Source organism: Pipistrellus hanaki, assembly GCF_964339955.1.
Source record: "Pipistrellus hanaki genome assembly, chromosome: 7".
Taxonomy (NCBI): Eukaryota; Metazoa; Chordata; class Mammalia; order Chiroptera; family Vespertilionidae; genus Pipistrellus; species Pipistrellus hanaki.
Window position 1 is genome coordinate 2,631,920 of NC_140509.1, and position 27,997 is coordinate 2,659,916.

At 55.7% G+C, this 27,997-nt stretch overlaps 2 protein-coding genes across 12 annotated transcripts; both read right to left on the reverse strand.

Moving 5' to 3' along the window:
* Nucleotides 1-7,606: 7,606 nt before the first annotated feature.
* PSORS1C2 (psoriasis susceptibility 1 candidate 2) lies at nt 7,607-9,438 on the reverse strand. The gene is made up of 2 exons (XM_084891287.1): nt 8,826-9,438; nt 7,607-8,309 (listed from the first exon to the last, which is right to left on the reverse strand). Exons 1-2 carry the CDS (start codon nt 8,878-8,880, stop codon nt 7,957-7,959), a joined length of 408 nt encoding a protein of 135 aa, XP_084747413.1. The 5' UTR covers nt 8,881-9,438; the 3' UTR covers nt 7,607-7,956.
* Nucleotides 9,439-14,330: 4,892 nt separating this feature from the next.
* CCHCR1 (coiled-coil alpha-helical rod protein 1) lies at nt 14,331-27,854 on the reverse strand. Of its 11 annotated transcripts, none has more exons than XM_084891076.1 (18): nt 27,769-27,854; nt 26,705-26,771; nt 26,428-26,629; nt 24,616-24,916; nt 21,519-21,682; nt 21,284-21,419; nt 21,066-21,176; nt 20,740-20,889; nt 20,255-20,365; nt 20,047-20,153; nt 16,928-17,040; nt 16,727-16,772; nt 16,445-16,581; nt 16,153-16,341; nt 15,973-16,074; nt 15,097-15,248; nt 14,840-14,960; nt 14,331-14,577 (listed from the first exon to the last, which is right to left on the reverse strand). In XM_084891076.1, the coding sequence occupies exons 2-18, from the start codon at nt 26,718-26,720 to the stop codon at nt 14,411-14,413; spliced, it is 2,325 nt and encodes a 774-aa protein (XP_084747202.1). In that variant the 5' UTR covers nt 26,721-26,771; nt 27,769-27,854; the 3' UTR covers nt 14,331-14,410. The 11 variants fall into 11 exon arrangements, with proteins under 11 accessions (XP_084747202.1, XP_084747199.1, XP_084747201.1 ...); XM_084891073.1 differs by having other exon boundaries at nt 14,840-15,002; XM_084891075.1 differs by having other exon boundaries at nt 26,701-26,771.
* Nucleotides 27,855-27,997: the final 143 nt, after the last annotated feature.

The window sequence follows — 27,997 nt, forward strand, 5'->3', positions numbered from 1 at the left end:
TCTCTGGTTCCCGGTGCGTCACCTGAGAACCATCTGCCAAGTCACTGCAGCTCGGCAGCTCCTGCGTTGAGCGTCTGCCCCCTGGTGGTCAGTGCGCAGACAGTGGGAAGGACACTTAGCATCTTAGCCTTTTATAGACATACATGGGTTCTGTTTCTCTGGAAAGCTGTGACTAATACAATGTATTAGGGTCCTTGAAGGCCCAGGCACTGTTTGGTGTGTTTTTAATCTCACTCTAGGATATTATCCCATTGGTTTTAGAGAGAGTGGAAGAGAGAGGGGAAGACAAATATTGATGTGAGAGAAACATCAATTGGTTGCCTTCTACATGTGCCCCATCCAGGGCCCAGGCCCAGGAGAAGCCTACAACTGAGGTACGTACATGCCCTTGACGAGAATCAAACCCGGGACCCTTTGGTCCGCAGGCGACGATCTATCCACTGAGCCAAAGTGGCCAGGGCGAGGCACTGCATTTTGTGTCAGGGGTACACAGATGGATGAAGAGTTGGGAACAGGTAGTAGTTAAAACCAGACACCTTGACCTAGGACAGATCTGAGTTCAAATCCCAGTTTTGCCATTTGTCCCCTGTGTGGCTTCACATGACAGTACCTCTCCTTGGCCTGTTTCTCTTCTCCTAAACAGTGAAAACGATGGAGTTATTTAGGGTGTCTGACAACAGTGACACGCAGCACAGACACAGGAAGCAGGAGCTGTGATGGCCACTGTGATGGCCAGTGTACTCTGTGCTTAGGCTGATTCACCAGAAGCAGCTCCTGGGACAAATATTCAAGAAAAAGGGACTAATGAAGAGTGAGGAGGGCCTAGCCGGCTTGGTTCAGTGGATGGAGCATCAGCCCCAGGACTGAAGGGGCCTGGGTTCAATTCCGGTCAAGGGCATGTACCTTGGTTGCAGGCTTGATTGCCCACCTGGTGGGACATGTGCGGGAGGCAACCAATCGATGTGTCTCTCTCACATCACTGTTTCTCTCTGTGTCTCTCCCTCTCCCTTCCACTCTCTCTAAAAATCAATGAAAAAGATATCTTTGAGGATTAACAAAAAAATAATAATAAAATTTAAAAAGTGATGAGGGCCGGGACCGGTTTGGCTCAGTGGATAGAGCATCGGCCTGCGGACTGAAAGGTCCCGGGTTCGATTCCGGTCCAGGGCATGTACCTTGGTTGCGGGCGCATCCCCAGTAGGGGGTGTGCAAGAGGCAGCTGGTCGATGATTCTCTCTCATCGATGTTTCTAACTCTCTATCCCTCTCTCTTCCTCTCTGTAAAAAATCAATAAAATATATATAAAAAAAATAATAAATAAATAAATAAATAAAAAGTGATGAGGGTGGGGAGAAGGGGAAGGGAGTGGGGATGTTACGAGACTGGAACCTGCCCAGATGGGGGCCGGCAAGGCCAGCTGGTGGTGTGTGAAGTCTGGCTTCCTGCAGGAAAGATGACGGTGAGAGGGCGCTCTTTAACGCTGGGGACCGTGGAACCAGGAAGGGCCTGGGGTCGAAGAAGCAACAGGAGAGCCAGGCTGGGCTGCTTGCTCACTGGGAAGTGAAAGGAGGGGGCCTTGGCGACAGGCTCGGGGTCAGCCCCGGACAGCTGCCACCGCCATGGCTCCCTGGCTGCAGGTCTCTCGGGGACCCTCAGAGCTTAGGAGAGGCACGCTGGGGGAGGGGGCCCCTGGGGAAGGCAGCCTGGGTCCTTCCCTGAGATCTATGGGCTGAGTGTTAGGGGAGGTCCTAGGGGAAGATCTAAACCAGCTTTAGCTGGTTCTCCAAAATGATATTTATTCCCTGAACTTCGTCTACCCTTGGGTGAGAGTGGCATAAATAGCACTAATTAGATTTCTGCTGTCTCCCTGAGTAGAGTGATTTAAGCTGTTCACCCTCTGATTGGGGAGAAGAATAAACCATTTACTCGTAAGTGTCCTTGGTCAGGGAAGACGGGATTTTTTAATGTTTGATGGCTGTAAACTGCCAGCAGTTTTCATAAACGGTTCTGCCTCGGTTTCCCTGTCTGCTTGTCCTGGCTGGCTGGCCTGTCTCCAGGACACGGACCTGGAAGGGAAAGGCACCAAGTCAGATCTCATGGAGAGCAGCCTGGGCTCAGAGTGCGGGGTGCAGGTAGCCGTGTCTGTCGGCCTTTAGGGCTGGGGGGAGTGGCCAGTGGAGACCCACTCCCTGCATCTGGCAAAGCCACAGCGGCCGCAGAGGGACAGCACACTGGGGCCAGGAGGCACCAAACGTGTGTGCAGACAGTCTCTGCCCCCAGAGGCGAGGGAGGAGGCCAGGCACAACTTCACCCCAAGTGCTGGCTGGGAGGGTGCCAGGGGGCGGGGATGGAGAAATCCGATTGGCTGAGGAGAGGAAGGTGGCCTGGCAGCCGGGCCCAGCCACTGAGAGCGGAGCCCTGGAGGCCCAGGACACACGCAGCCTGCCCTCCCGAAGCCTCCACCCCCGGGAAGCCTGCCTGACTGCTCAGCTCCCTCCCCTGGAGTCTCATTGGAACTCAGGGCGCTGATGCCAAGGCTATTACGCACTTTTGTGTTTCCTGGAGGAGTTGTGTAGTTATATGCATCCTACTGTCTGTGACGATGTTACTTTGCATGTAAGCCTCGTGCCCCCAGTTTAATGTGAAGCTTCCTGAGACTGGAGACTTTATACTTTTATTCTTTACTAGAGGCCCGGTGCACGGAATTCTCGCAAGGTGCGGTGCCTGGGCCTGGCCGGTGATCGAAGCAGGAGGTCTCGCATGGAAGGCAGGTCCCAGCTGACTGCTGGGCCCCAAGCAGCACCTGGACCCCCGACTCCCATGAGCTCCCCTCTGCCCTAGTCACAGCACCCAAGTCCCCAAGTGGAGATGTGGTAATTTCAGTCGGACGCCATGGACCGGGCGCAGCGTGGGCCTCTGGGCCGCCCAGCGGTGCCACATGGAAGCCAGGTGGGCAGCACTCTCTCTCCCAGCCGGCCTCAGCAGACAAGCTTCTGTGAGAACCCACCGTGAGCCCAATCAGCCCCTGCAGTCCCAGCAGCTGCGGCCCGCTTACCCAGAAGCCCATTGGGGCCGGCAGCACTTCCACTGCTGCCGGCTGCCAGTGCCATGTCGCCAATGCCCACCATGTTCTGCGCCGCCCCCTGGTGGTCAGTGCACATCATACTCCTGGTGGAACTCCCGGTGGAGGGGACAATATGCATATTAGGCTTTTATTACATAGGATACTCTCCAGGGCAGCCAACATTGATGGGCGTAGTATGGCTATAAGATAATGACTGAGTGAGTGAGTGAATGGTGAGCCCAGACCACTTTGGGGCCCATTAAATTATCTGTTCCAAAATTATTCTCTAAACCGAGGGCTGCTTTTCAAACTGGTCACTTACAGGTTTGGGTGTGAGTATCCCATAAGCAAACTGGCTCAGCAGGATGAAGTCTGAGGGCACCAGCCCTCGGTGTCTTCTCGCCCCTTCAGTCCCCACCAAGTCAGCCCCTCAGTTGACAGGCCATTAGGATCTCTGGGCCCTGCCCTTTGAACTTGCCTGCTCAAATACTCCCTAAAAGAATTTTATTTTTTAATACTCATCTGAGGATATGTTTTTCATTGATTTTAAAGAGGGAGAGAAACATCGATGTGAGAAACATTTTTTGGTTGCCTTCCTCATTCACTCAGATCAGAGATCAAACCGGCAACTCTTTGGTGCCTGGGATGACACTCTAACCGACTGAGCTACCAACTTGCTGATACACCAAAGTTTCGGGTTCGATCCCTGGTCAGGACACATACAAGAAGCAACAAATACATCATACTTTTTTTTTTTTTATGTTTAAGAAAAATCATTAATACTTTTTTTTTAATTATATATTTTATTGATTTTTTACAGAGAGGAAGGGAGATAGAGAGCTGGAAACATCGACCAGCTGCCTCTTGCACCCCCCCTACTGGGGATATGCCCACAACCAAGGTACATGTCCTTGACCGGAATCAAACCTGGGATCCTTCAGTCCGCAGACCGACACTCTACCGCTGAGCCAAACCGGTTTCAGCTGCATCATAAATAAATGGAACAGCAAATTGATGTTTCTCTCTCTCAAAAATCAATAAATAAGTTTTTAGGAAAAGAACTTTGAAAAACAATGTACCCCTCACATAATCTCAAGTCAGCAGCTAACATTTTCCTTTGAGTTAAACACTGCAGTTCCTGTGCTTTCCAGGAATTGTCTTCACCCAGCTGGGCCGATCGGAGCCTCTCCTGGCCTAAGCCCTTGAGCCGTCGAAACCTTACCTCATTTCGTTTTCTTTTCTGTTCCTTTTCCTGTTCCATTTTCCCTTTAGAATTTTATCCCAATAAAATGTTTTCATTGTATCTTTTTCTGTGTATTTTACTGTGTTTTTGGAAAGCCCTTATTGTATATCTCTGTAACAAAGATACGTATATAATGGTGGGGGGGGAGGGGAAGGAACATTTGTAATAATATGATAAATAAAAACTTATTAAAAAAAAAAAAAAAAGATACGTATATAAATTGAAGTGTATATCCTGTGACATAAGACTCTATGTGGGGGAGAGAACCAAGATGGCAGCCTAGGTAAGCGCCTAAGCTGCCGCCTCGCACAACAATTTCAAAACAACAACTAAAAAACAGAACAGACAACATCCAAAACCACAGGAAAGGGCTGGCTTTAGCTCAGCGGTTCCTTCGAGTACAAAACCACAGGAAAGCTGGCTGAGTGGGAAATCCACAACTAGAAAGGAGAGAGGCTCACAGATCAGATTGGGAGCCGCAAAGCGCTGAGGTAGGGAGACGCTCACACGCAGAGAGGAAGGGCACTGGGTGCCGGGCTGGCGGGAGGGGAAAGGAAGCCTCCGACTGCATTGAACCCCAGTTCCAACTGCACTGAACCCCAGCCCCAGCCAAAACCCCGTGGACCCAACTCATACGGGTGGAGTCTGGACGGTAGAGAAAGGCACCCGGAGACTCAGAGTCTGGGAGACTGGGGGGGCCAGGAGCCGCAGGGCGCAAGTAAGTGCACACAGAGAGGTCTGACTGCGGAGGTTGCCGTAGCCTCTCCATAGCAGAAGGAGTCTAAGCTCCTAGCTGTACTGAATACCCAGCTCCAACTGCACTGAGCACTGAAACCCAGTTCAGGGTGAGCCCCTGGGGCACCCACGCTCTTACAAGGGGAATCTGGACAGTCAGGCGGAAACTCAGGGGATCGTGGAAGGCAGAGGTTTGAGGCACGAGCACAAAGGCAGGACTGACGGGAAGCCAAGACTGTCAGCTCAGCCCTGAGACTCGGCCCCATCCACGCTGAGCACAGAGGCTTCTGCAATTTTGCAAGTCTGATCCTATAAGACTGTCTCCAATACAGAAGGTATCCTGGTGTAGAGACAGCTGATACTCATATCCAATTGGCCTGGAGGTTAATTCCTCCCAGTGATACCAACAACAATAAAGACTTAGCTACAACAAGGCTGTACACGCAGTCCACAAAGGGGAGCACCAAGAATGTCTACCTCAGGTAGCTGGGGAGGCTGACCCACTGGGCCATATAGGACACCAAACACACAAAGTGATCCTACCAAGTCAGGGAGGCAGTGAAAAAGCCGAGACAAGGAAAGAGATCTCAAACAAAAGAAATGAAGGAGAAAAAAAGACTGGCTATAGAATTCAAAACCATGGTTATAAGGTTTTTCAAGAATTTTCTAGAAAAGGCTGATAAAATAAACAAGACCTTTGAGGATATGAAAAGGGATCTGAAATAAAAAAATATTATACAGAGTCCTAAAAACAGTCCAGAAGATTGCAAGAATCAAGTCAAAGATTTGGAACACAAAGAGCCAGAGGACACTCCTCTGCAGAAGCTAGAAGATAAGAGAATCCAGAAAGTTGAAGATAGTGTAAGAAACCTCTGGGACAACTTCAAACGAACCAACATCAGAATTGTGGGGATGCCAGAAGATGACAGAGAGCAAGATACCAAAAACATATTGGAAGAAATAGTGACAGAAAACTTCCCCCACCTGGTGAAAGAAATAGACTTACAAGTCCAGGAAGTGCACAGAACCCCAAACAAAAGGAATCCAAAGAGGACCACACCAAGACACATCATAATTAAAATGCCAAGAGCAAAAGACAAAGAGAGAATATTAAAAGCAGCAAGAGAAAAGCAGTTAGTTACCTATACGATTGTCAGCTGATTTCTCAACAGAAACTTTGCAAGCCAGAGGGAGTGGCAAGAAACATTCAAAGTGATGAATAGTGAGAACCTACAACCAAGATTACTGTATCCAGCCGAAACCGGTTTGGCTCAATGGATAGAGTGTCGACTTGGGGACTGAAAGGTCCTAGGTTCAATTCCCGTCAAGGGCATGTACCTTGGTTGCACACCCAGTAGGGGGTGTGCAAGAGGCAACTGATCGATGACTCTCATTGATGTTTCTAACTATCTCTCTCCCTTTCTCTCTGTACAAAATCAATAAAATATATTAAAAAAAAAAAAAAAAAGATTACTGTATCCAGCAAAGTTATCATTCAGAATTGAAGGGCAGATAAAAAGCTTCACAGAGAAGAAAAAGCTAAAGGAGTTCACCACCACCAAACCAGTATTATATGAAATGCTGAAAGGTATTCTTTAAGAAGAGGAAGAAGAAAAAAAAGATAAAAATTATGATAAAAAATACATATATATCAACAAGTGAATCTAAAAATCAAGTGAATTAAAAATCTGAGGAACAGATTAAACTGGTGGATATAATAGAATCAGGGGCAAAGAAAGGGAGGGGATTGATAATTATCAGGGGGAAAGGAGTGGGGGGTGCAGGAAGAGACTGGATTGAAATCGTACACCTATGGATGAGGACAATGGGGGGGGGGTAAGAGCAGAGGGTGGGGTGGGAACCAGGTGGAAGGGAGCTAAGGGGGGGAAAGGAGAAACAACTGTAATAATCTGAGCAATAAAGATTTATTTAATAGCCGAAATCCGTTTGACTCAGTGGATAGAGCATTGGCCTGGGGACCGAAAGGTCCCAGGTTCAATTCCAGTCAAGGGCATGTACATTGGTTGCAGGCACATCCCTGGTGGGGGGTGTGCAGGAGGCAGCTGGTCAATGTATCTCTCTCATCGATGTTTCTAGTTCTCTCTCTCTCTCCCTTCCTCTCTGTGAAAAATCAATAAAATATATATTTTTAAAATATTTATTTAATAAATAAATAAATAGACTCTTTGTTAAAAAGTTATTCTGCAGTGAGCTTATAATTACGAGACACCATTGATGGAAACTACAAATACTGTGATGAACAATACTGATTGGTCTTCCCGCACATGGCCCAGGGAACGTCGGGGTCCCGGCAGGGGTCTGTGAGACTATGAGCTAGTGAAGAGAGGCTTAGCTTGGCTTCCGTTCTTCAAAATCAGGGTCCTAGGATGCAGATAGGTCTGAACCCCTTGTCCGTTACACTTCCAGCCGCCCTGCGTCTGAGTCCCACATCCTGGAGCACATGGCAAGCCAGGAGCTGAAGTTATGTCCAATGTCCGTGGGGTGTGGCTGTGAAAACGGACCTCATCACTGGCAAAGAATCAAACCTCGATTCAAAATTAAGGAAACATGCTTTTTATTTTTCCATTTCACGGAAGCACCACCATTGCCTGACAGTTTCTAGTGTAAGCCACCAGGTGGCAGCAGAGAGCACAGAGCAGTGAGGGGACCCAGGAAGCGGGGGAAGGGGGGCAAGTATAAGAGGACTGGACTGAAGAAGGGTGTGTGCTTACGCCGTCAGAGAAAACAGAGGGGGGATGTGGGCGCTAAATATGGCTCTCAGGAGCGGAAGGAAGTGCTGAGGGCACCTTCATGCCTGAGCTACAACTGAGGGAGGGAGGAGGAAGAAGGGTTGGGCTAATTCAGGGGAAGCAGGAGGTAGAGGTGGCTTGGGCGGCTCTGGGAGGTCCGGCTATCAGTACTCGTCCCGGGGAGGGTCAAGGCCTGGCTCCCCCTGAGGCCAGTGGTCCGTCTCAGGGGCAGGAGGCCAGGGGTTTTCGGGAGGCTGGGGGCCTGCTGGCCAGGGGTCGTCAGGCAGGGGAGGTTTAGGGGGGTCCGTTCTAGGAGGCTTCGGCGGCCAGACTCCAGATTCAGGCGGGTCTCTCAAGGGATGACTGGGGCCTGGAGGTGGAGGGTCCTCAAAGATAGGGGGTGCCCCTGGCCAGGGGTCCCCGGGGATGGGGGCACCCTGAGGCAATGTTGGGGAGCCCTCCTCCTGTCCAGCCGCTGTGGGTGGGGGAGAGGGGTGGTCTCCACTGCCTGAGATGCCTATGGAGGAGGGAGAAAGGTGAGAGGTGATGCAGGCCGGCGCCAGACCCAGCCAGCAGCAGGGACACACCACAGCCTGAGCGGCCCGCAAACAGACTCAGAAATAACCCCCCACATTTACAAACCACTGAGTGACCTTAAAGTGACATGAAAACTATCCCAAACATTAACGTGACCTTTGAACAAGAGGACCCCCAGTAAGCTCCATCCAGCCCTGACTGGGTCATCCCTGGTTGGCCCCTACGCTGGTCTGCAGCCCCCAAGTGGCCCCCGGGCCTCCACGCTCCCTCACATAGCCCTCAGCTCCGCACACTGAACTCGGAGCACAATGGCCACACGGAGCTACCTCCCAACCAGCAAGACACGCGCCCTGAGCTGCACGCACCTCACATCCCTTAACTCCTTCCCTCAAGCGAATGCCCAGAACCCCTCATCCCTATGCGTCCAGTTCACCCCTCCTTCTTAGGGCCGCCTGCTTCTCCCCTCCCCAAGTGCACAGCCTCTGTCCCAGCACACCTCCCAGGCACAGGCACAGCAGCAGTGTCCCCAGCAGCTTCCAGTCGAGCATCATGGCTGTCTCCTGGCTCCAATGTCAGGGGTGGGCTGAGCCTGGGTGCCCGGAACCCCAACAGGCTTTATAGGGGAGGCGGCCCATCTCTGGGGAGGGGCCAGCCCAGTGACACAGGAGTCCATCAGAGTAATCAGTCAAACACGCTTGGAAGGCCACGCTGACATGTAACCTCTAAGGCTGGCGCCCTCCTTTCCGGCTCCACTGTCGTGGCCAGTCAGGCACTCGTGCTTCATTCCTCGAAGCCTCAGATGCCCAGGAATGGAGGAGCAGGCTGGGCTGGGATTCCAGGCTGAGGCAGGGCGGGAAGGGCCGCTCCCTGGATGCCTGGGATGCACCCAGGAGGGCGTCAGTGAGTCGAGAGCTCCACCCTCCACTGTTTGAGCTTTCCCCTGGGGCTCAGGCCTGCCCTGAAGTTCCTCTCCCTCCGGACCAAGGGCTGCTCAGAGCACTCCCCGATCTAGGGCGTGGGGCCTCGAGGGGCCGAGGAGGGTGAGGACTTCCTGATTCCTTCTCCACCACAGCAGTCACAGCCTGGTCACTCCAGCCTCCCCTCCTCCCTCCGGACCTCCTCCCGCCCCTCCCGCCCCCTCCTGTCCTCGGCTCCCACTCGCCCACTCCCCCCTCACCCTTCAGGTCTAAGTCTTGTCTAAGTCTCCCATGTCCTGCAGGGACTTCCCGGCCCGGCCTGCGGTGAGAAATATGTGGCCCAGACAGAGCTCACTTCCTCCCCAAGTAGTCCCCCACCGGCCTCCCCAGAGCACAGGGCACCACTGTCCCTCCGCGGCCCACACCCACCTCTCCCCGCCGCCCAGCCCCAATCGCCACAGCCTAATCCGCTCCTTTCACCCGCGCACACCCACAGCCGCCACCTGGGCTTAAAAACATCAACTGCCGAAAAAACGTGGTGAAGATGGCTGCTCGGGTATACACCTAGCCGCAGCAGCTCACAACAATTTCAAGGGAATACAACTAAAATGTAGAGTGGACATTGCCCAGAGCTACAGGTAGTCGACTGACTGAAAACTCTACAATAGGAAGGAGGGAGAAAACCAGAAGGAAAATCAGAGGAGCTGAAAAAAAGCCTAAGGTACGGAGACATGCTGCGCGCTCGCACGCACGCGCGCGCGGAGAGGTCGCAGCCGGAGAGGAGGAGAGGGCTGGGTGCTGCCTGGCGTTCCCTAGCAGGAAGGAAATAGAACCCCCAGCCTGGGCTGAACCCCCGAACCGGCAGCGCTGAGCCCCAAGTTATGTGCCAGACCCTGGGGACCCAGGCTCCGGCAGGGGGAGACAATCCCGGGGGATGGCGAAATGCGGGGCCCCCGGAGTCGCGCGCACATGGCGCGCAGAGGACTGAATGTTGACTCTGATGCTGGATTACCCTAGCCGGAAGAAACAAAGCCTCCGGCGGCAGCTCTGAGCCTCAGTCCAGACCGCCCCGAACTCCAGGTCTGGGCCAGTCCCTGGGGACCCAGGCTCGGGCAGGGGGAGACGGAGCTGTGAGGTGGAGTCCTGGGAGCGCGGCGAAAGGCCGAGCCCCCGGAGTCGCGCACACTGTGTGCAGAGGACAGTCTGTTGACTTTGATCCTGGACTCCCCTAGTGGGAGGGAGAAAGAAAGCTCCAGACTGGAGGAACGCCACGAGGAGCAGGAGCCCCTGCCGGACACCGGCCAGCCGGGCGCCAGCAAGGAGCCGGGCGACGGGGCCCCCAGTGGGGGGGGTGCCCCTGAGCCTTCGACTGCTGAGCGCTGGCAACGGAGCCAAGGACGGGGGCTGCTTCCTGGGCGGCGCCGACCCCAGCAACAGGCTGGAGCAGCGCGGGAGCCCACGGAGAACAAAGGGGTGCCACAGGCCAACCTGCTGAGCTCCCAGGACAAGGAGGAAGAAACCAAAGAAGTTCTCAATGTGAAGAAATCAAGTGAGAGCAAAGGATAGTAAAATTACTTAAGAAAGAATACAAAGAAGATCTTGAAAAATCAAAGACTAAGTCAGAACTCAACGCACCAGCCAACATTGCAACATAAATGCGTTTTGTTTTTTTTTAAAAAAAGAAAAAAAAAAGGAGAAAAAAGGGACAGAATGTTGGAACAGTGGCGACCAGGCCTAGAGTGGCCAGGCACAAGGCAGTGGCAGCTGGGCCCGGAGCAGCAGTGGCCAGGCCCCAGAGCAGCAGCAGCCAGAACAAGAGCATCAATGGCCAGCACTGGAACAGCCAGACCTGGGGCAGTGGCAGCCAGGCCTGAGGCAGAGGCGGCCAAGCCCAGGGTGGCCAGTCCAGGAACACCCAGACACGGAGTGGCTGGGCCCGGAGAAGCCCGGTCCAGAGCAGCCGGGTTGGGAGCAGCCAGGCCCAGAACAGCAGTAGCCAAACACGGAGCATCCAGGCTGGGAGCGGCCAGGCTCGGAGCAGCCGGGTCGGGTGCGGCCAGGCCCAGAGCAGCGGCGGCCAGGCTGGGAGCGGCCAGGCCCGGAGCAGCTGGGTCTGGTGTGGCCAGGCCTGGAGCAGCGGCTGCCAGGCTAGGAGCGGCCAGGCCCGGAGCAGCAGCTGCCAGGCTGAGAACAGCCAGGTCCGGAGCAGCCGGGTCTGGTGTGGCCAGGCCCGGAGCAGCGGCTGCCAGGCGGGAGCGGCCAGGCCCAGAGCAACAGCTGCCAGGCTGGGAGCGGCCAGGCCCGGAGCAGCTGGGTCTGGTGCGGCCAGGCCCGGAGCAGCAACTGCCAGGCTGGGAGCGGCCAGGCCCGGAGCAGCCGGGTCTGGTGCGGCCAGGCCCGGAGCAGCAGCTGCCAGGCTGGGAGCGGCCAGGCCCGGAGCAGCCGGGTCTGGTGTGGCCAGGCCCGGAGCAGCGGCTGCCAGGCTGGGAGCGGCCAGGTCCGGAGCAGCAGCTGCCAGGCTGGGAGCGGCCAGGCCCGGAGCAGCCGGGTCTGGTGCGGCCAGGCCAGGAGCAGTGGCTGCCAGGCTGGGAGCAGCCAGGCCCGGAGCAGCGGCTGCCAGGCTGGGAGCAGCCAGGCCCGGAGCAGCCTGGTCTGGTGCGGCCAGGCCCGGAGCAGTGGCTGCCAGGCTGGGAGTGGCCAGGCCTGGAGAAGCGGCTGCCAGGCTGGGAGTGGCCAGGCCTGGAGAAGCGGCTGCCAGGCTGGGAGCGGCCAGGCCCGGAGCAGCGGCTGCCAGGCTGGGAGCGGCCAGGCCCGGAGCAGCCGGGTCTGGTGCGGCCAGGCCAGGAGCAGCGGCTGCCAGGCTGGGAGCGGCCAGGCCCGGAGCAGCGGCTGCCAGGCTGGGAGCGGCCAGGCCCGGAGCAGCCGGGTCTGGTGCGGCCAGGCCCGGAGCAGCCGGGTCTGGTGCGGCCAGGCCAGGAGCAGCGGCTGCCAGGCTGGGAGCGGCCAGGCCCGGAGCAGCGGCTGCCAGGCTGGGAGCGGCCAGGCCCGGAGCAGCCGGGTCTGGTGCGGCCAGGCCAGGAGCAGCGGCTGCCAGGCTGGGAGCGGCCAGGCCCGGAGCAGCGGCTGACAGGCTGGGAGCGGCCAGGCCCGGAGCGGCCGGGACCGGAGCAACCGGTCCCAGAGCAGCCGGGTCGGGTGCGGCCAGGCCTGTAGCAGCAACAGCCAAGTCCAGAGCAACTAGGTCGGGAGCGGCAGTGACCAGACCCGGAGCAGCTGGTTGTGGAACGAACCAGAGCAACAGAGGCCAGGCCCGGAGCAGCCAGGCCCGAAACAGCTTGCTCCTCGCCTGTACCTGCCCACGGCTGCCTCTCAGACATGGCTGGAAACTTTTGCGGGAACTTGAGGGTCTGCTGAATCAAGTGATGAAGGCTTAGATCTGGATGTGTTGAGTTAGTATAGCGCTGGGGTGTTGATCTGTGAGTGCCTTGGGTGGGGCCTGGATGAGGCTGGTTGACCTATTTGAAAATGTCTTTTGTGTGAAGTGTATCATTGGGCATGTGGAGGTATTATTGATATGAGAAAATGCTAAGTAACAGATTTACTATCTGAAAAGGGATTTACTATCGGGGAAAGGGAGGGAGGAAGAGACTGAACATAAACTGTGCACCTATGGATGAGGACAATGGGGGATGGGGAGGGGGCAGAGGGTGGGGTGGGAACCTGGTGGAGGGAGGAAGAAATGAGGAACCTTTGTAATAATATGAACAATAAAGATTGATTTAAAAAAAAAAAAAAAAAAAAAAAAAAACATCAACTGCCTCCCTGTTTAAAAAGTACTCGAGCCGAAACCGGTTTGGCTCAATGGATAGAGCATCGGCTTGGGGACTGAAAGGTCCCGGGTTCGATTCTGGTCAAGGGCATGTACCTTGGTTGCGGGCATATCCCCAGTAGGGGGTGTGCAAGAGGCAGCTGATCAATGACTCTCTCTCATTGATGTTTCTAACTCTCTCTCTCCCTTCCTCTCTGTACAAAATCAATAAACTATATATATTTTTTAAAAATAAAAATAAAAAATAAAATGTACTCAAGCCCTAGCTGGTTTGGTTCAGTGGATAGTGTCAGTCTGCGAACTGAAGGCTCCCAGTTTGAGTCCGGTCAAGGGCACAGGCCCAGGTTGCGGGCCAATCAGTGGTCCTCTCTCATCATTGATGTTTCTCTCTCTCTTCCTCTCTCTCTGAAATCCGTAAAAATGTTTACTTAAAAAAATAATAAGTACTCAGGCACAGACAGCAGACTCAGTGGTCGAGCATCAACCTATGAACTAGGTCACAGTTCCATTCCCACATTGCGGGCTTGATCCCCAGTCTCCCCTCCCTTCCTCTGAAAATAAAAATATATTTTTTAAATATAAAAGTGCTTGAGGGCTTTCTGCAGACTCAGGGTGAGCCTCCAGCCTGCCCTGCAGCGCCCCTCAATGCTCCCCTGCGGGGACTCCTCCGCTCTGCAGCCTGACCCACCCCAGGGCCACCGCGTCCCCCCCCCCCCCCCCCCCCCCGCAGGCACCTGTCACGTGGCCTCCTTCCCTTTCTCTCCCAGCACTTGGTTGTTCAGTGGCCCCTGGTCCATCGGCTCTCCCGGGGACCTGCCTGCCCCCCCACCCCCTAGGGCCCTGCCTGCCGAGTGGGTGAAGGTTTATCCTCCTCACTCTGGCGCCGATTGCCTCCCAGAGGTAACCTAGAGAATAAAGAAACCTGCTCAAACAGCCCCCCAGCAACGAGGAGAGGGGTTGGAAAAGGCACCTGTGTGGGACCTCCTCGTTCCAGCGGCAGTGCACAGCATCCCAGACACAACACATCCCTGCAACGGCTCCATTCAGTCATCTTTTCAAATGTAGTATATATTTTTATTGATTTCAGAGGAAGGGAGAGATAGAAACATCAATGATGAGAGATCATTGATCGGCTGCCTCCTATATGCCCCACACTGGGGATCGAGTCTACAACCCAGGCTTGTGCCCTGACTGGAACTGAACCTAGGACCCTTCAGTCCGCAGGCAGATGCTCTATCCACTGAGCCAAACCGGCTAGGCTATTTAGTCATCTTTATTGAGGCACAGAATCCAGACACCTTGGTGGCTGGTATCCCCGAGGGCAGGCCCCCAACCTCACCCCATTTCACGCTCCTCCCGGCCCGCTGGGCCCCTCTGAGCACCCAGGCACTCCGCGCGCCTGGCTGCGGGAGAGTTCTGGCTGTCTCCTTGAGAAGCGGACTCCTCTTCGGAAATGGCCTCACTCAGACTCTGCAGGTCATCCAGCAGGATGGAAAGGGATTCTGGGAAAGAAGACCAGGGGATGGGAGCCAGACAAGAGAAGGTCAGGAGGTCCTGTGCAGAGGAGCAGGGCTGCCCCTGGGGGGGGGGGGGGCAGGGGGTTGAGGGAGGAACTGCTCAGGTCCATGGCAGATGTGAATAAAGTGTCAGAGAACAAGACTCATGCACGGGAGTGTGTGGGGTGGAGATTCCAGACACACAGACACACACACACACACACACACACACACACACCCCGTCTATCTCTTCCCATTTAGACACTACCTTTAGTGGCTGCCCTGGGGCCAGGCGCTGCTGCTGGAGGTGCCTGCGGCCCTGCCGGCCGAGGGCTGGGCTGCACAGACCCCTCCTTATCCAGGGGGGGAAGAACTGCCAACAGCCGCTGCTGCTTGTAATGGGAGAGGAGACCCTCCTGCTGCAAGGTGGCCTGGGAAGGAGAGGGTTCAACACCGCCTCGCAGGGCAGCCTCCCCCTCTTCTCTCCACGCCTCTACTCCCCACCAACCGCCTCCGCTCCCCTACCAGCAGGAGGTTCTTGTCCCTCTGCAGCTCCTGCAGGCGCTGGGCCAGCCGCAGCCCCTCCTCCTTCCGGGCCTCTTCCTGCAGGCGCCGGAGCTCCTGGTTGCGCTCCTTCTCCCGGGTGGCTCTGCGCTGCATCTGGCGCAGGGAGACCACTGGGGGCAGGGGACAGGTGTGGGCTCCGGAGGGCGCAAGGCACCATGGAAACCAGCCTGGGATGATGGGCAGGGAGACCACTGGGGGCGGGGACAGGTGTGGGCTCCGGAGGGCGCGAGGCACCATGGAAACCAGCCTGGGATGATGGGCAGGAGCCTGGTCGCAGCCCCTTCTGTACAGGGAGAGCGGTTGCCACTCCAGGACCCTGTGAATCTGCTCCCCACCCGAACCTTCCGGAACCGAGGGGAAGTCTGGATATGAGCTGAGTATGACATTTTGTCCAACAAATGTACATTTTCACCAGTGTCGCGATGGCGCTGAGCCTCCGTGGGACACTTTCCTCTCTGTAGGAGGCAGGTCAACACCATGATGCTTGTAGTTCACAGGCTCCCCAGAAATGAGTCTGCTGGTGTGTGCAGACCAGTGTGGCAGGTGAGTGAGGGCTGGGTCGAGGCGCAGGACGATGCAGGCGCTCGTCCCAGGACTGTCCTCCCTTATTTTTCCTAATAAAGAGCTGGGGTTCCTCGGTGGGGAGGCGTGGAGGGGCGTCACCTTTGAGGAGGGTGCTGGCTATCGGGGTGCTTTCCCGGAGAACTCAGCTGGCCGTTCCCTAGTAACTCCATCACCCGCATACTTCCAAGGAGCTTCACAGAAAGCTTCTAAAATAACCTGTCTGCACACCTCCGTCTTCCTGGACACCCACGTCCACCCCGCGAGCCTCACCAGCCTTGGCATGCTCCCTCCGGGCCTCGTTCAGTCTCCTTTCTGCTTCCGAGAGCTGTTCCCGCAGCCGGGATTCCACTTCCGCCACCTTCTCTTGCAGAGCTGGGTGAAGGTGCACATGGGGTGTCGGGGAGCTGGGGCTCATGGACCCCCCTCCACGCCCATTTCCCTGCTGCTCACCTTGCCCGTAGACCTGCTGCTGCTGGGTCAGCTCCTGCCGCAGACTGGCAGCCTCCTCCGTGCTCTCCTGCTGGCCCCGGCGAGCCGCTTCCAGCTGCAGCCCCACGCTGGCCAGGGACTCCTGGGTCCGCCGCAGCTCCTGCTCCAGCTGCTGGGCCACCTCACTCAGCTGCTGCCTCTCCGCCTCCCCTGGAAAGGGGTGGGCTCAGGATTCCTCAGACCTCTCCATGTCCTTGGCCCCAGCCCGCAGCCCCCAGCGCGCCGCCTCTGTCCCAGCTGAAGACAGGCGTACCTTGCTCCCGGGCCCGGCCCACTTCCTGCTGGATGATGTGGGCACTGAGCTGCACCTCTGCATCCAGGCGGTTCCGCTCTTCCCGCAGCTGCTCCAACTCAAGGCTCACCTCCTTGGTCGGCGGGGCTGGGAGGTGGCTGAGACAGAGTGGGAGAGGGGTCACCCAGCTGCCTGACTCCTTCACCCCATCCCTCCTCATTCCTATTGTTTTGGGTCCCAACAACTAACACCTGAAAGCCCCCCACCATCCTCCAATCCACTTCCAAGTGCCCCAAATTTCACCTCTCCTGGCGCAGCTGAGCAAGGACCAGTTTGCGAGCCATCAGACCTGGGAGGAAGGCAGACAGCAGCAGGTTTGGAGCGGAAAGGGAGGTGGGAAGAGGAAAGGGCTCCAGCTGAGAAGGCAGGAGGATGGACACAGGCAACAGACAGCTGGCGGGTGGGGCGGGGCGGGGCAGATCTGGTCTGGCAGCTCCTACCCACCCTGAATAGTGTGGACCTTGCGGACGGCATAGCTGACTCGGCTGCTGAGGCTGGGCAGCCGGGCTGCAGCCTGCTCCACCTCGGCCATGCTGGTCTGGAGCCAGATCTGAAAGCTGGACAAGGTACAAGGCCGCTCACCTTCCACCCACCTCATCCCAGGACTTGCCCTGCTGTAGGCACCTCCCTCTAGCCTGCTCTGTGGCGGACCTGCGGGTAGCAGGGAAGGGAAATCGGGAGTTGGGAAAAGAAAAGCTGAAGCCAAGTCGTGCCCGGGCTCCTCGGCCAATAAAACAGGAAAACCTGGGGCCTGAGCCCTGGAGTGACTGCCACATGGAAGGGCCCGACTGCTCATCAGAGAAGCACGCGGCTCCTGGTCCCAGCAGTAGAGCCGCCAGGTTCATGGGCACACCTATCTGGGCCTAGGTGCGGCTGCAGGCAGCGGGAGCAGACATGGCTCTGGCGAGTGCCACAGGCTGGCTCATCTGGAGCCACCCAGGCCCTGGTGCCTCTGCAGGTCAGGGCCTCCCCCGCACTTGTGCCACACTCAGGGGGGTGCGCTCAGGTGCCTCTTTCTAAGGAACAGGCCATGGCTCTGTCGGTTTTCTAAGGGACCCGTTCCCAAGAAGCAGTAAGTGCCTGTGTATCTGGCATCAGAGATCACGGTGACCCCTCCAGGGTCCGACCCCAGTGAAGGCCAGGTGCATCCCTATTGGCTGGCTGTGCCCCCACCAGAACCAACGTGGCTCCGAAGACCCAGAAGCCTCACTAAGGCCGGTTTGGCTCGGTGGATGGAGCGTCGGCCTGCGAACTGGGGGTTCCCGGATTTGATTCTGGTCAAGGGTACATGCATCGATTGCAGGCACATCCCTAGTGGGAGGTGTGCAGGAGGCAGCTGATTGATGTTTCTCTCTCATCAATGTTTCTAGCTTTCTATCCCTCTCCCTTCCTCTCAAAAAAAAAAAAAAAAAAAAAATCAATAAAAATAAGTAAATAAAGACCCAGAAGCCTAAACAGGCCCGGTTGGGGGGCACGGCAGCATCCAGGGGCAGGGCTGGAACTCGGAGGCAGTCAAGTCTCTGCCAACAGAAAAGCAGGCAGACACAGGCTGCCTGCGGGTCCCTCGGCAAGCAGAGGCCACTTCACGGAAACTGCACTGCGATGCCAAGCCCTCCGTGGCTTATTAAGGCCATTTTCTGATACGGCCTCCACGCTGTCTACAACTAGCTACCGTGTTTCCCGGAAAATAAGACATCCTCCGAAAATAAGACCTACTTACAAGTTTCCTTCTGAGTGAAACATAAGGCATCCCCCCGAAAATAAGGCCCCCCCCCCAGGCTCTGTCTCAAAATGCTATTGCTAAACATGAGAGATTTGGTCCACTGATTCTGAAAGAAATGGCGTTATAAGAAATTCACCAGGAAATTCAGGAATTGGATTGTTATGATGATGTTCCAGAAGATGATGACATGATTGTCATTGAATAAATGAGTAAATTCTTGATACTGTAGGATTCACAATTTGTCTGGTTTGTGTTGACAACTACCGTACTACCGTACCGTATACAGGTAATAAATTTCCTTTATTTTCATTTAACAATAAATGTGTACTGTATTCTTCTTCATGGAAAAATAAGACAGCCCCTGAAAATAAGACCTAGGGCATCTTTGAGAGCAAAAATTAATATAAGACACTGTCTTATTTTCGGGGAAACAGGGAAACACATCTGCCACAGGCAAGCGTGCGCTGTGGACTTTCTGGCAATGAGCCCTTAGCAAGGCCCATTCAGTATGTCCTCACACCGAAGGAAAACCCTGCCCACGGCAGTCTTTCTGCTCTCCTGCAGGTGGGAGCGCATGCGACGGACTGAGCTCAGGTGGTGGTTTACCGGAACTACCCGCTCTGTTTCCCTGTGTGCGTGAAACCTTCCATCATTTTTTTTAATATATATCTTATTGATTATTTTTTTTTTTTACAGAGAGGAAGAGAGAGGGATAGAGAGTTAGAAACATCGATGAGAGAGAATCATCGATCAGCTGCCTCTTGCACACCCCCTACTGGGGATGTGCCCGCAACCATGGTACATGCCCTTGACCGGAATCGAACCTGGGACCCTTCAGTCCACAGGCCGACGCTCTATCCATTGAGCCAAACCGGTTTCGGCCTTCCATCATTTTTTAAAGTTCATTAGTCCACAAGGTACAGATTCAACAGAAGGGGCTGGTGGGCAAAGTCCATCCTGCAACGCAATTTTGAGAGGGGGTAGCAGTAAGCCTTTGCAGAGCCCAGGCAACACATCAGCAGGCCCACACAGGCCTGGCCAGTGTGGCTCTGTGGTTCAGTGTCGAACTATAAACCAATTCCCGGTTAGGGCACATGCCCGGGGTTACAGGCTCCATCCCTGGTAGGGGGTGTGCAGCCAATCAATGATCCTCTCTCATCGCTCACTGATGTTTCTATCTCTCCCTCCTCTCCCTTCCTCTCTGAAATCAATAAAAAAAAAAAAAATATTGGGGGGGGGAAAAAAGAGCTCCATGCAGACCAGGTACCCCAATGTGCAAGGCGAGGGGGGTGCTTCCCAGCACCAGAAGCTTCGCTTCTCCTTAGAGGCCCTTTTGAAGGCTTTATACGGAGTCAGGAAGGAAATGCAGCGGGACTTGCAATTGGTTAAGAAGAAGCTGTCATGCACCTACAGGAATTTTTCCCAACTACTCAGGGCATGCCTGTAAAATGTGTGAGAGGAAGGAGAGCGAGCCTCCACACGCCCCGTCTGCGAGCAGCTGCGCAGGTGGGACCCCCGGGCTCCATTTAGCTCGGGCTGTGGCTGCATCAAATGCAGGAGGACGCTTGCTCACCTCCAGCCACACAGGCAATGGCAGCCAGAGTGGCCCTGGTGTGAACGCAGAGGGGCTGCCCGGTAAGATGAACCCAGGAGCTTTTACATGGCTGTCCTCCAGCCCTGCACCCCAGCAGCTAAGTCCTCCAGCCCGCATCCCCCAGCGGCTAAGTCCTCCAGCCTGCACCCTCCAGTGGCCTAAGGCTCTTAAACTCCAAGGTGTCTGGGAGGCTGGGGAAGCAGAAATCTCTCCCCCCCCCCAGCACACCACCTCTATCCCAGACACCTGCTGATAGCCTTGGCCACACGCTTCAGCTGCTCCTCAGCCGAGGCGGTCTGCTGCTGCTCCCGGCGCCGGGCTTCCTGGGCCCGGCCCAGCTCCACCTGCAGGGACTGTGAAGGAGACAATAAAGGGAAGGGTCCCTTCTCCGGGGCCCTGGCCCATGGACGGGCTCCCAGGCCTCCCTTAGCCCCTGACTGTGGCAGACTCTGACCTTGGCGCCCATCCGCTCCACCTCCACCTGCGCAGCTTTGTCCTCCAGAGAGCGCTGCAGGATGGCGTGCTCCTGGCTCTGGGCGGCCACTCTTTCCTGGAACTCTGCCAGCTGGGGAAGGAGAGGCAGACAGACACTGGAGCAAAGGTCTCGGAAAGAACTCCACTCAGGGAGACAGAAGCTTGGGTTCCTCAGAATGGAGCCTGAGTCCAGGTCTCCACACAAAGCATGTGCCCTGCACCTTGAGGGCAGTTCCTCACCATCCTACCCAAGGCTGCCCCCACACACACCCCTAGTCCCCACTCTTCACAGCACACATGACTTCTTGACGTTATCTAGCCATCTGCTGGCCTGTTGCGTATCTCCAGGACTTTAGCTGTCTTGTCTAGGGCTGTTCCCAGCACGCGGCAGCCCCTCGGCAACACCGGTCAGGTGCCACCCCGTATGTAAAGAAGACGGAGCCATGGGAGGGAGAGCGCCAAGACCTGTCCCTTCAGCTGCTGCGTGCACGCTCCGTATTCCAGCTCCTGGGCCTTCAGCTGCACCATGAGGGCGAACACCTTCTCCCGCCAGCACTTCAGCAGGGCCTGGCTCTTCCTGGAGAACTCGGGCTCCAGGGCATCTGACGGTTGCACCTGCATGGCGGGGGTGGGGGGGTGTCAGTGTGGCTCCTGAGGGAGCAGAGGAAGCTGCATCTTGGTTTCTCTCTGGGCTGCAGGTGACAGGAGCCACAGAGGCACAGGTGTGTGTGCAGGGAGGGGAGCTCTCAGCAGGGTCCCGCCCACAGGGAGGCGCGGGGCGAGGGGCCTACCTTCCTGGCCAGCTCCTCTTCCTGCATGGACAGGATGTGCATGAGGCTCTGCACGCGCACCTGCAACAGCTCCGCAGTTGTGTGCAGGCCATCCCGGTCCTCCTGCAAGTGCTGCCAGGGAGCAGGGCGGAGCTCGCCGTCTGCACCCACTCTCCCGGGGCCCGTACACCCTCCCCGTCCTGGGCCACCCACCTGCACAGACGGGCACTGCACCTCACCTGCACAGCCTCCAGAAGCTCCAGTCGCTCCGATTCCCATGCCTGGCTGTGAATCTCGGGGGGAACTTGTTCCCCCACATATCTCCGTAGGTTCCCAACCAAGGTCACCTGAGCCTCCAAGTCTTCTTGGGTCTTGCTAGGATTAGTGTGGGGATGGGGCAGCCATCAAGGGGCACCTAGGAGACTCACCCCACCCACCACCTGCTGGGCCCCCCTTGGCCACCCACCCACTTACCTCAGCTGCTCCCTCAGCAGCTCAGCCTCTCTCTGGGCCAAGGCCAGCTCCTTGGCTTCCCCGGCCCTGCTGGTTTCCAGACCGGTCAGAGACTTCTCCAGGCCCTCCGCTTTGCTGGTCAAACTGGAAAGAGCCTCCTGGTGAGCCCGTGTCAAGGAGGACAGCTGTAGAGAGAGGGGTCTCAGCAGGGACTGGCTCACCCCCACACCTGGGCTTTCTAAATCTCCCCTGGCTCTGGCCTTGTCTCCCACTTCCTGTAACCTTAGGCAGCAGCCCAACACATGGCCCACGGGCCTCAAGGGCCTGGCAAATGGGGCCGACCCTGGAGCCTTTAACTCCCCATTGCACCCCAACTCATCAGCAGTACCTGTCTGGACTTCCCCCAAATCACATCTTCACTTCTCTCCTCTGGCCAGCAGCCTGGGGTGGGCCACCCTCACCTCAGCAACCACCTCCCGACCAGTCTTGAGGAGCCTCCAGCGGCTGGCATTCTGAGCAAAACCCAGCTCCTTCCCTCGGCTGCAAAGCCCCTGCAGGGACCCCTGCCCACCGCTCTGAGCCCATCTCCTATGATTCCACATGTCACCGCCACCTCCTCGGGGCCTCCCTGGCCCCTCCAATCCCCACCACCACCACTCGGTCCTGCTGCCTGCTCCTGGCCCCCAGCACTCGCTGCCATCTGAAAGGACCTTGCAGTCCCACGGCCCACACAAAAGGAAGCTCTGGAAGGCAGCGGCTAGCCCTTTCCTCACTGTACCCCTCAGTGGTGTCAGGGACACTGCGGGGGTCATGGGACAGACAAGGACATGGGAACACAGCTGTCCTCATCTCCAGTTCGTCTCCCGTCACCCGATTTCCATGCCACATTTAGAGTGAACTTTTTGGACATAAATTACAATCATGTCATTTCCGTTTTAAACCTTTCACTGGTTGCTCATTGTCCTTTTTTTGAAAAAAATATTTTTTTATTAATTTCAGAGAGGAGAAATATCAATGAGACAGACATCCACTGCCTCCTGCATGCCCCCTACTGGGGGCTGAGCTCGAAATCCAGGCATATGCCCTGACCCAGAATCGAACTGTGACCTCCTGGGTCACGGGCGGACACTCAACCACTGAGCCATGCCACTAAACTGGGCGTTCATTGTTCTTAAGATAAAGCTCTGGATGGGCCTGAAGCCTCACAGTCCCAGGACCACCCAGAGCCCCCCAGCTCCTGCACTCAAACCCCTCCGGCTGCCTCCTGTCCCACATGCTGCCCCATGTCACAGCAGCTCCCACCTCCACCGCCCATGCCCGACAAGCCAACTTCTCAGGACAAAAGTCACCTCTTGTTCTGGCCAGTTTGGCTCAATGGAGAGAGTCAGCCTGTGGACTGAAAGGTCCCAGGTTCCAACCTGGTCAAGGGCACAGGCCCAGTAGGGGGCCTGCAGGAGACAGCCAATCAATAGTTCTCTCTCATCATTGATGTTTCTCTCCCACTCCCTTTCTCTCTGAAACCAATTTTATATATATGTATATAATTCTCTTCTCTTTATGCATCTTTGGTGAATCTAAAAGCCATTTATATTTTTCTATATCTCTGGCTGGATTGTTGACTTCCTTATACCAATTTTTACACAATTATCAAGTAGGGATTTTAGCTTTCTGTGATAAGAACTGTAAATATTGTTCCTAATTTACCTGTTGTCCTTTGTTTTATTATTTTTTTATTGGTTTCAGAGAAGGAGAGAGGAAAGAGAGAAACACCAGTGATGAGAATCGTTAATTGGCTGCCTCAAGCTTGCAACCCCAGGCATGTGCCCTTGACTGGAAGCGAACCCAGGACCCCTCAATCTACAGGCCGATGCTCTACCCACTGAGCCAAACCAGCTAGGGCTACCAGTTGTCCTTTAACTTTACTTTTATTGCCATTCCTAAGTTTATTAGTAGTGTTATAAAGTCAACATTCCAATCTTTTGTGGCTCAGGATCTTGATTCATATGGAAAGACCTTCCCCACTCACTCAGGAGTTCATAAAGTTCTCCCCCAATCACGCTCTGGCAGAAGCTGACTTTCTTTGTATTCCCCAACCAAAACCACTCGCCGCGGCAGGACGAGGACACGGGCAGACGAGTGCAACCCGTCAGCTAGCCAGACACTGAAGCTTCGCAGAGATGCAGACCGATGCCACTCTTCCACTCACTGCTTTTGTTTTAGAAAGTTTGATTTTTAAATTTTATATAAAGTGATTATGTAATGGAGTTTTTAAATGAAGTAACACATTTTTAAAAGTTTAAAAAAAAACCTTCCCCACTCAAGGTTACCATGAATTCACCCAGGTTTTCTTCCGGTATCTTTATGGTTCCATTTCTTTTTTTTCTTTTTTCTTTTTTTAATATATTTTATTGATTTTTCAGAGAGAAAGGAGAGTTAGAAACATCGATGAGAGAGAAACATCCATCAGCTGCCTCTTGCACACCCCCTACTGGGGATGTGCCTGCAACCAAGTTATATGCCCTTGACCGGAATCGAACCTGGGACCTTTCAGTCCGAAGGCCAACGCTCTATCCACTGAGCCAAACCAGTTTTGGCTGGTTCCATTTCTTAATATGCGGACTTATTAGGTGACCTTCCTAACTTCGCACCAGCTATGGCTTCCCTGTCCTTCTTCACGGCGCTTCTCCCACGGCAGGCAACTACTTAGGATTAAATCAGTGTTGAATGCGTGTCGGCCTCTCGGCCGCCAGCTGCACCCAGGCGGGCAGGGACTGGCTGGTGTGTTCACCAGAGGCCCACCTCCTGTCTCAGGGATGGAAGAGCAACACTGATAATGCTTACCAACTGAACAGTCTCCTTCCCAGCTCAGCTCGGGCCCACCCCGCCAGTGCTCCCAAATTAACTGGGTACCCAGAGTGAGGTAGAAAGACAGACTACTGCCTACTGGAGAGGAAGGAGGGCTTCAGGTGGTGGGTGGTCAGCTGAGTTCTGGAACAAGAGCCATCTGAGGTCCAAGGTCCCCCTCTTTCCAGGGCATCTTTTTCCATACCTGCTCTCTGCAGGGAAGCCCTGCCCAGATCCCACTGAGAAGGTGAGGCCTTCCCATCCCCACATTCACCTGCTCCTGGTGCAGCCTCTGAACCTCCTCCAGCTCCCGCTGGCTCCCCTCTTCCAGGTTCTTCCGGATAACTTCAGCCCCCGCCAGGGCGGCACGCAGGCCCTCGGCCTCAGCTCGGCCTGCCTTCTCTGCCCGTGCCAGGGCCTCCAGCTCCATGGCCTGGTTCTCCAGCTTCATCTTTTGCTGTAGCGAGGTTTCCCGAAGGACCCGGACTTCCTCCTCAAGCCGTCGCAGCTCCTGCAGCTGCCGAGAGATCAGCTCTGCCTGCTGGCGCAAGGCCTGTGACCCCTGCTCCACAGACCTTGAAAGACAGGGTGGCACAGGTGAGACCTGTCTCAGGGGCTGGGAAGGTGACCCCAGAAGAGATCCCTCTGCTCACGTGGGGAGATGGGGGAATGAAGCTGGACTTAGGAGTCTCTGCATTTCCATCACCATCGCCATTCACCAAGGCCCTGCTAAGCATATCAGGTCTAGTCTCTGGGCTCATGGCTCTCTAGCAGTGATCATCAACTGTGTCCCACAATTCTTTTTTTTTTTAAATATATTTTATTGATTTTGTACAGAGAGGAAGGGAGAAAGATAGTTAGAAACATCGATGAGATAGAATCATCGATCAGCTGCCTCTTGCACACCCCCTACTGAGGATATGCCCGCAACCAAGGTAATCGAACCCGGGACCCTTAAGTCCCCAAGCCGACGCTCTATCCATTGAGCCAAACCGGTCTCGGCTATGTCCCACAATTCTTAAAACATACAATAACTGACCTCTTTTTCCTTAGATTGCCAAGTAAAAAAGATGACAACAGCTAACACAATAGCTGTGGGGTGTGAGCACTCAGTTTTGGACCATAAATATATAAATCACGAGAGTTGTACCTTATTAGTTAAATCAAATAAGGTTGCATCTGATTGGTTCATTCTTGCTATCAGAAATCCTTATATACAAGTATAGGCACCTAACTTTTTATAAAATATGTTTTCATTGTTTTCAGAATGGGAGATGGAGAGATAGAATATCAATAGTGAGAGAGAATAGTTGATTGACTGCACGTCAATAAACTACGCAGTCCCAGCCTTCAGCGAAGTCTCCTGGTGCCCATAGAGCTTAAAGCAGCGGTCGCCAACCTTTCGGACCTCAGGGACCACGGGTTGGCAACCGCTGGCTGAAAGCACCTGGGACCCGGCTCTTGGCACAGCTTCTGACTGAGGCCCAGATCTGAGGCAGGACTTCAGCAGAAACGACAGCCTACAGAAACTAAGTGAATGGCCACAGGACCGTAGCCGGTAGCCAAGCTAGGAACTGAGAGCCTGTGTCCTAATCAGCTCTGTGTGGTCATCATGCTCCTTGCCCGCTGGTGGGGCCCAGAGAGACCCACCCGCAATCCCACTCCAGAGCACAATGCGCAAGGCCTGCCGGTTTATCAGGGAAAGACACGCAGGAACCACCAATACGCAGCTCTACGGACATCACGTTAACAAACAGCACGGCCCACTCCGACAGCACTACCCGCCAGAATGAGCCCATACTAGCAGTTTGAACTTCGTCATCTGCCTTATTATGGTCAGCCGTTGGTCAATGTCTCCTCCGGTGGAATTTTAAGGAAATCACTGATACCAGGATTTCCCCTATTTGCTATCCCCACCCCTAGCCTCTAGCATGTTCTTCTTACTATTTATGGATTGTAGGCACCAATAATTGCTATGGATAAATGAACAAATTATGGAACTAAGGTCTGGACTAGGGTAAGGAACCTATTTCAGTGAAGAATGGTCACTGGCAAGCAAGCCTGAGAAGTGGCAATGGACCCCTACCTGCCCCTCCACCCCGGCTCCTGCCCATCGCCAGACACGTCCTGTTCCCACATGATCCCGTGAGGCCTCTGGATGTCTGGCCGCCTCTCTGAGACATCTCGATGGGCCAGGGGAATGTCTGAGACCCAGGTGGGGGCCATCCTTGGCAGGGTTGGAAGGGGCCGAGCTTGGAAGTGGGATGGGGGGATGAGCCCCGTGGAACCTGAGGAATCACAAGGACAAAGATGGTCAGTTTCCGGGGAGAGACAACACCGGTCCCCTGCCCGGTCCCACTGACCTGAAGGTCGAAACATCTCCACATTATTTGAAGCCTCTAGATTCTGAGTCCAGCCATCTACCTTCCCCTGGACAGGAGGAGAAACAAGGGCACTGCAATTCAATGCTCCTTCCAAAGAGAAAGCCCCTGAGACAAAGTCTCCGTCCTCAGACAGAGCCAGGCCCGGCCGAGCTCCTCTTCCTACTTCCCAGAAGAGACACCCACAGACCACGCTGGACCCAGCCTGGCCCCTGGCAGAACCACGGCCACAGCCAGGGCCGGGGGACTCTACTGAGAGGCTGAGGGGGAGCCCTCAGGCTTCACTCAAACGTTCAGGGTCCGGGCGCGCCTTTACCCTCCTCCTCAAGTTTCTACCGACTCTGCCATTCCTGGTCGCGCGTGAGAACGGTGTGCAGTGCAGGGGCTGCGAGCCCAGGCTCCAGAGTCCCCTCCAAGGCTCGGCAAGGCCTGGGGGAAGCCCATCCACACACCAAGCCGGGACCCCCGGGTCCCTCCCGACTAAAGGGCTGGCCCAAGGCCTGGCCCCGGAGGGATGTGACCGCAGGCCAGGCAGCTCGGCTCCCCAGGACCCCGCGGGGTCCAGGCTGCCTAGAGCCCCGGGCAGAAAAGCCAGCTTCCGGACATCTCACAAACCTCCCAGCAGCTTCCGGTTCCTGTCCACTAGCCCGTCGGCTACCCACCCCGCCGCCCACCCTGCTCCCGCCAGAGACTGGGCACCGAGGCTCAAGGCCTCCCACCCTCCCACCCAAATTCCCCTGTCCCCCCAATCTGCGAGTCCTACCGCCCGCCCTGCCTTCTAATCTGCTTTCCTCCTGAGGGCACTGCCCGGCTCCCTCAGCTCCGCTCCATAGCCCGCTCCTGCCTCCCGCCCTCCACGGGCCCTCAGCCCCACCCCTCCCGGGACATGGAGCCTTCGCCCCGCTGGACCCTGAGCGCTAAGGCTGTTCTGCACCTCGTCCGTTCCTGCACCGCCCGTCCCCTCTACCCCGACTAGCCCCGGGACCCACCCTCGAGGCCCCGTTCCGCCCCTTCCCTCCCCCAACCGCCGCTCCCGAGGCCCTCACTTAGCGCGAGAGCCTGCACCGAGCTCCGCCGGCCTCGGCCTGACCGCGCCTGCGCAGAGCGGCCGGTGGCGGGTCGGAGGTGCACGCAGGCGCGGTAGTCTAAAGCCGGGCCGGAAGCCGGCGCTGCAGTCTCGGCGCCTTGGCGGCTCCTCCCAACTCCGGGGACCCGGGAAAACTTGTAAACCAATCAGAAAAGGCTGAGGCGGGACCTGCGTTTGACCCTGACCAA

Bases quoted from the DNA above. Each gene is read 5' to 3' on its own strand.
- PSORS1C2 (XM_084891287.1), bottom strand. From the start codon at position 8,880: ATGATGCTCGACTGGAAGCTGCTGGGGACACTGCTGCTGTGCCTGTGC. The intron at 8,310-8,825 runs GTGTGCTGGGAC...CCTCCTCCATAG, and splicing joins GCTGTGCCTGTGCCTGGGAG to GCATCTCAGGCAGTGGAGAC.
- CCHCR1 (XM_084891067.1), bottom strand. From the start codon at position 26,728: ATGTGGAGATGTTTCGACCTTCAGGTCA. The intron at 17,041-20,046 runs GTGTCTGGGATA...TACCTTGTCCAG, and splicing joins GTGGCCAAGGCTATCAGCAG to CTTTCAGATCTGGCTCCAGA. The intron at 15,003-15,096 runs GTAGGGGAGCGG...TCTCCTTCCCAG, and splicing joins GGGACAAGAACCTCCTGCTG to GCCACCTTGCAGCAGGAGGG.